Source organism: Mesitornis unicolor, unplaced genomic scaffold (assembly GCF_000695765.1).
Source record: "Mesitornis unicolor isolate BGI_N332 unplaced genomic scaffold, ASM69576v1 scaffold3595, whole genome shotgun sequence".
NCBI lineage: Eukaryota > Metazoa > Chordata > Aves > Mesitornithiformes > Mesitornithidae > Mesitornis > Mesitornis unicolor.
Window position 1 is genome coordinate 63024 of NW_010184638.1, and position 6608 is coordinate 69631.

General features: G+C 46.9%; 1 protein-coding gene across 1 annotated transcript; it reads right to left on the reverse strand.

Annotated features, from left to right (window-relative positions):
- Positions 1-1091: 1091 nt before the first annotated feature.
- On the reverse strand, positions 1092-4839 carry ESPL1 (extra spindle pole bodies homolog 1 (S. cerevisiae)). The gene is given in 5 exon segments (XM_010184516.1): positions 1092-1488; positions 1521-1885; positions 1937-2215; positions 2273-2563; positions 4798-4839. Coding segments are annotated over 5 exon segments (1374 nt in total).
- Positions 4840-6608: the final 1769 nt, after the last annotated feature.

Consider the following 6608-nt stretch of genomic DNA (forward strand, 5'->3'; position numbering starts at 1 on the left):
TGCCATGTTGTATATAAACTGCGTGTTTCCTAACCTATGTTGTTAAGCTGCAGACTAATGATAGTGCTCCAGTTCCAAGTGACTAATTACATTATTTAATAAAGAGAGTGTTCTGGATCCCAGAAATGTACAGAGCAGTTTAAACAACAAAAAGTGGGATGATGATCTATAGGTTTTGTGTTGTCTGCTGCCTGGGTTTTCCTGGTGGAAGGCAGAAAGACCCATTTGCATGAATTGATGCCACACTGGGCAAAGAAATATCGCAGATCAGTTTGGAGAGAGGTGGGTACCATAAGATTAACAAGATCATAGAATGTGCTGCGTTGGAAGGGACCTTTAAAGATCATCTGGTCCAACCCTCTGCAGTGAGCAGGAACAATGTTACCAGATCAGGTTGCTCAGAGCGCCATCAAGCCTGACCTTGAATATCTCCCGGGATGGGGCCTCCACCACCTCTCTGGGCAACCTGTGCCAGTGATCTACCACCCTCATATCGAAGAACTTTTTCCTAATATTCAACCTAAATCTACCCTTTTCTAGTTTAAAAATATTACCTCTTGTCCTATTGCTACATGCCCTTGTGAAGAGTTCTTCCCCAGCTTTCTTATAGACAACTTTCAGGTACTGGATTTTTAATAAAAACAAACAAAACAAAAAAACCAAACAAACAAAAAACCAAAAAACATTTACAGTAACAATTTTGGGATCTGCCATAGTGGGGGTCACTGCTGCCTTGGTTTTGTGCTGTTCAAGTTGACCCTTATCTGTCTTGGTTTGGGGGACAGTTGCAGTTTCAGGCTCTGCTGGAGTTAGTGTGGGCAGCTGCAAGGTCCAAGAACCAGCAAAGATGCCATCCATGGAGTTGCAGTGCTTGGAGGCCAGATGACAAATCATGATCACAGGTGAAGAAACTGTGAACAAAACAGCCCAGAAAGAAGGGAGAGGTGGGGGGGAAGGTGTTTGAGTTTTAAGATCTGGTTGTATCCCTCGCTGTTCTTCTCTGATGTTATTGGTAACGAAATGGTTTTGATTTTCTTCTCCCTATGATAAGTCTGTCTTTTGCTCACGACCATTAAGTGGTGAGAGCCTTCTCAGTCCTTCTTTTGTCCAGCCTCCTTTTTGGGGGGCATGGTGGTGCTCAATTGCCGACTGGGCTTAAACCGTGACAGAGGTAGGCTCAGGTAAACGGCCACCAGCTGAAGGATGTGGGCTTGCAGCAGGTACCAGACCTTCATGATTTTCTGTAGAGGCAGGTTCTGAAGAACCTCCAGCAACAGGGTGAGACCCTCCTCAATCTGGTGGTTGACACAGCACAGCTGGCTGCTGAGCAGGAGGCAGGTTTGCTGCAGCAGAAGGTAGGAATCATTTCTGCTGTCAGCTTTCTGCAGGCAGGACTCCGTCTCCTTCATGAAAAGCTGGGCACAGCTGGAGGACTCCAGCTGGAGGAGCATCTTGGTGACCTGGCACAGGGCATTGGCCATGCCCAGGCTGTCCCCAGGTGTGCTGCACAGGGCTATGACCAGGAAACATAGCTCTCCATGGCTTGCAAGGGCTTGGCCAGCAGCTTGTAGAGAGCTGCCAGAAGGTGCAAGGAGGCCACAGTTTGCTTGGGGCTACGCACAGCCAGGACATGGCCCTGTGTTGTCAGGACCCGCTTCTGTAAGGCGAAGCCGTCATCCAGGCTCTTGGACAGAGTGGTCTCCGTGGCCAGGTTGAAGGCGATGCTGTCATACAGGAACCTGTCCTCCAGCAGGCTGGCCTCATAGTTGACGCTGTTGCGCTCAAAGTTACCCAGGTTCTGCCCCTGTGCTTTAACTCTCTGGTCCCTCTTGATGCTCTTCTCCATCTTGGACTCCACGGTGCAGATGCAGAGTCAGAGCAGAGCCTGCACCTGGTCATTGAGGAGTCAGTCCTGGTTCTGGGTGTTCCTGGGCACCAACTCCAGCCACTGCAAGGCTTCATGGACCGTGTCTGAGGAGGAACAGTCTGTCTGCTGGGTGTAGCTGTGGTAGCACAAGACCTGGGCCAGCTCTGTCAACTTGACAGCTCACTTGTGCAGGCGGCTGCTCTCCTATGAGCAGATCTCCAGCAGGTCACAGAGGACGTCGTAGCGTTCCTGCCCCGTGTCGGCTTAGACTGTCTTGTAGGCTTTTAACTCCACAAAGAGAACAGTCAGCAAGGTCTCCACGTCCAGGCTATGCCTATGCAAGCCTTCCTTTCAGGGTTCACAACTGTAAGTCCTCAGCTCCCATTTCACAGCGTTTGTTTTGACTCTGACCCAGAGGGAGCTGGGCTCTGCCAGCAGCTCCCTGATGCGGCCTTGCAGTGTGCCCAGCCACTGCCCCACAGACACCAGGGCTTGCTCCAGCTTGTGGTAGCTTGCCCCCTGCAGCCTGAAGCATTTGTACAGCCTCTCTGAGGGTATGCTTGGACATGCGTAGGCATCTACTGCCTGCAGCCTCTCACAGAAGACCTTGCAGATGGTGATGACCTCCTCATGAAGGTTATGGTTGTAGAAGATGTAAGCCAGCTTGAACACACACAACATGGTGACATCGAGGTACTTGTCTCAGTCACACTCACTGAGCCCTTTCAAAGCCTCCAGTGGGTGAAGGGGGCAGGATAGTGTCCATGCACACACCAACTCCCACAAAGCTCAGGTTGGAGAAGACACTGAACCAAATGGATGAAGCTGGGAGTCAGCGAGAGGGTCAGGATGGTGTTTCTGGTTACCTTGCTTTCATCCTCCAAACTGAAGGTGTCGATGGGAGATGAGATGAATCCCACTGCTCTGCCCAGCTTGCAGCGTTACCACGAGCCTTGCTTTTCCTTGCTGGAATACTTTGACTGGAGCAGCAGTGCTGTCTCCCTTCCCTTTCACAGGCAGAGTGAAACCCTAGAATCTTAGCGTTGTGGTCAAAAAAGAAGTTCCAGATACAAAACCAAGCAGTACCTTTTGGAATATTTATTTCTTTTTAATTTTTTCTTTTCATTTGAAATTTCTGAGCAGAACATTGTGTCAGACAGGAAAAGATAATATTGTTCATTTTGAAGGCATCTTGGGGAAAATATAGGGGAGATTCAAACATGGCAGTGGTTGGAAGAGACTTGAAACTGTCCCTTTTGGTCTGCACTGTGAAAACTCAAGAGTTTTTAATGTGAAAAGGGTTCCAATGAATTGTTAACTGGGGCTCTACAATGTCACATCCTGACCAAGATTCAGAGCTGCATTAAGAAATGATGTTATCGGAAATCCTGTTCTGTACCTTTTGTATTACACAATTAGTGTTAAGGAATTGATGTAAGGGGAGCAAGTTTGTGTTTAAAATGATAGTCTCCTGTTAGAAGAAAAACTTACTGCGTTATAAGGAAAAGTTCTGTTTGCTTTGGGAGAAAGTTTATTTCCATGTAGAGCTAATTTGGAGGTGATCTGGTACAAGGTGGAAAAGATAATGGAATGTCAGCCCATTTTTATTCCTTTCCTGGGGGAAAATATGCTGTGAAACATCACTGCTAAGGCAATAGTAAATCCATGTAAATTGGAAAGTGAGGTATTTCATCTTCACTCTCAGTTCTTCACTCGCCTCCTGTCTCCATGAAGGTTCAAATATTTGCCTACACTGGAAAATGCCAATCAATAAATAACCATGTTGTCAGAGGTGTGGTTTTAGTTTTGTACTTGTGGTTTTCCCAGTGCAAGGAGAAGGAGAACGCTGTCTTATTTGGTGTAGTTTATTTTGCTTACAAAAGCAAATAAAGCTATTCAAATGCAATTACTATTGCACGCACAACTGCACCCATATTGAGGCATGTGGCTGAGTGAGCAGGATGCCATTTTAAGCACCGCAGGCTAGTGGAAGCAGCGACCTTCCTAGCACAGGCAAACCCTTAAATTGGATTGTCTGATCCATGAAATGCTAGTGCTCTGTCTAAAATTTCCCTTGAAAGCCTTAAAGCCTTGTACAAGTTTCATCAGGGTCTTACAATGTGATGGTGGTGGATTAGTTTTTTAAACTATAGTTAAGGCTTCCTGACTTTTCTGGGAATCGAAGTACTTTTCCTATGTTGACACTGTTCTGACAGTAATTGAACCCTCAGAGCATGGATGTTTCTTTTCTCGTGAAAATGTAATGGAAATGTGATGCTTAAACCAAAATTCACACTTCTGAAGGTCTTGTCTGTAGTTGGGCAGCTTATGGATGAGAGTCCTCTTCCTTCTTCCCTTGAGTTTCCTCCTGTCCTGCTCTGTGCTGCTGAATTGCATTTTCCTGTCCCGTGATGCTTCTGCGACTAAACAGAGGGCAAACACTACAAGGTTGTGAACAAATACAAACAAGAAAACTTGCAGTACATGGTGTTAGAGAGATCTCATTTTAGTGCACAAAATCAGGGAAAATACTTGGGATTAGGACCTGACTCAGCTTCATCTCCCTTGTAATCCTCCAAATCTTCAAGTTTCTAGGCCTTTCATTTAGCTGTAAGCAGTCTGCCCCTGTAGTCACACTGGTTGATGTAGGTCACCTCGCGGCACTGGACTTCAAAGTACAGCACAGGGGTCACGGTGCATCCTTGCTGCATGGACAGGCAATGGTGTCCGGTGGCATTGTTTGCCCTGGTGTAGCTGAGCTCAGGCAGCAACTTTGTGGACTGGAAATACCATTGTGCCGATACTGAGGAGCTGCTCTGGAAGTGGACTCTTACAGTAAATTTGGAGCTGGGGATATGAATGGGGCAAATCTGCACAGGGTGACTGTGGGCTTCTTTGCTGCTTTTGGCCATCATCTGCTAATGCAACACCTGACGGACAATAAATCCCTGACTATTCGTCTCTGTCGTCATCTGTGCGCATCACCATCTATTTATATCATTACTGGTGCTGTAATCTTATAGCTGTAATTTTACAGATGGCGAGAGGCTGTGGTGTCATTAGTGCATGAATGTGGAGGTAGAAGCTGGAAATTTTGCCTGGGATTTTTGTGTAGAGGAGCCTGTTTTAATGTGCTGCTCACTGTATTTCCTAGGAAAGGGGATGAAGCTTTGGGAATACTTGTGCTGAAGAATTGCAAGGTGGGAGTAACATTTACTACGCGCATGAGGAATAGTGGTGTATTCCCCACTGGGAACATTCTCCCAGTTATGGCTCAGGGTCACAGTTGTTAAAGTCTTAAACAGGGGTTTTCCCATGACCTCCAAAAAATTAAACATCAAGGTCATCAGAAACACCTGCCTCTGATGGCCAGTGCTTAGCTGGTTATTTTAGGCAGCCTGGATCATCCCATGCATGTGTGCATAGGCATACACAGGCAAACCTTTCCCATCCATAGGAACCAGGCACCCAGCTTCTCACTGAGGCATTTGACAGAGCCTCTAGAATACCAAACTGACTGGGGCAAGTTTCCAAATGGTTATTTTGGGTCTAAACTGCAAGGCAAACACTTTGTAGATGGCTGAGAGCGTTCCTTCCTGTCCCTCTCTTGCTCGTGACCACTGCAGCAGCAGGGACTGGTGCATCATTACATTGCACGGTGCAGGAGAACCAGAGAGTGAATATTAATCAATGAGACCCTGAACAAGAACAGATTTTGCACTGACAGTGGAGCTGCTCAGAGGGCAGTGCTGTTAGCTATGAAGGAAGGCAAAACTTTGCTCTGTAACCATCTGGCACTCCATCAGTCCCTGCTACTGCTCTCCGCAGGCTTGTCTGCAGCTTTTCTGTCCGTCTGTCTCACTTCACATCAGCACTCGTCATGGTTGCTGTCCTCCATTCTGCTCCTGGCGTTGGCTGCTGAGCAGAAAGCTCCTGGTCTCATGGACAGATGCCGAACTACTTCGAGAGCATAATTCAGCCACTGCCTCCAAAAGTGAGTTTTAATTTGGTCTTTACATCTGAGAGTGAAAATCACTACAGTACCCTCAGATGTTCTGGAAGGTGGCACTGGGCAGTGGTGGGGAGACCCCTCAGTCTCACATGAAGAAGGGAGCCGCCTCCTCTGTGAAAAATTTCCCTAAGTGGGAGCATCTTATTAGCAGAAGCCAGAGCTCCGATATTGGTGGTGTCTAACTGTGAGCTGAGTAGTTGACATCTGAGAGGTGTTTCTGCCTGTGATGCTGTGGGGAGGGCTGAGGTGGTGTTTTTCTGTCAATTGGGTGACTTTTACATCATGACTCTTCTTGATGTGCAGTTTCAAGGAGGTAAGAGCGTTCTGGTTTATGATCCCTGTAGACAAGCTCCTTTTGCCAAAGAACAGAGCATTAGCAGAAGTGGCCAGGTGTTACCACAACATGATATTATAAAAAGACAGGGACTGGAGCTTGCACGTAGGCTGTGGTTATTTTGGGATTTATTATTTTTTACCTATAGAAGGGATGCTATGTAGGTTATACCCGTAGGTTGCAACCTCCCATCTGTATTTGCAAAGCAATCTGGTTGATGTCTCTTGGCAAGCTTGAAAAGGGAGCCAGAGCAACAGATGTCTGTGAGGTGCTGCTCCAACATGCCCTGGGCAAACCTGTCAAAAGGAACTTAAAAAGTAGGAGACTAAGGAGTCATCTTACAACAAAGTGTTGCAAGGACGTTGTAAATGCCTTTTTAGCAAGGATCTAGGGAA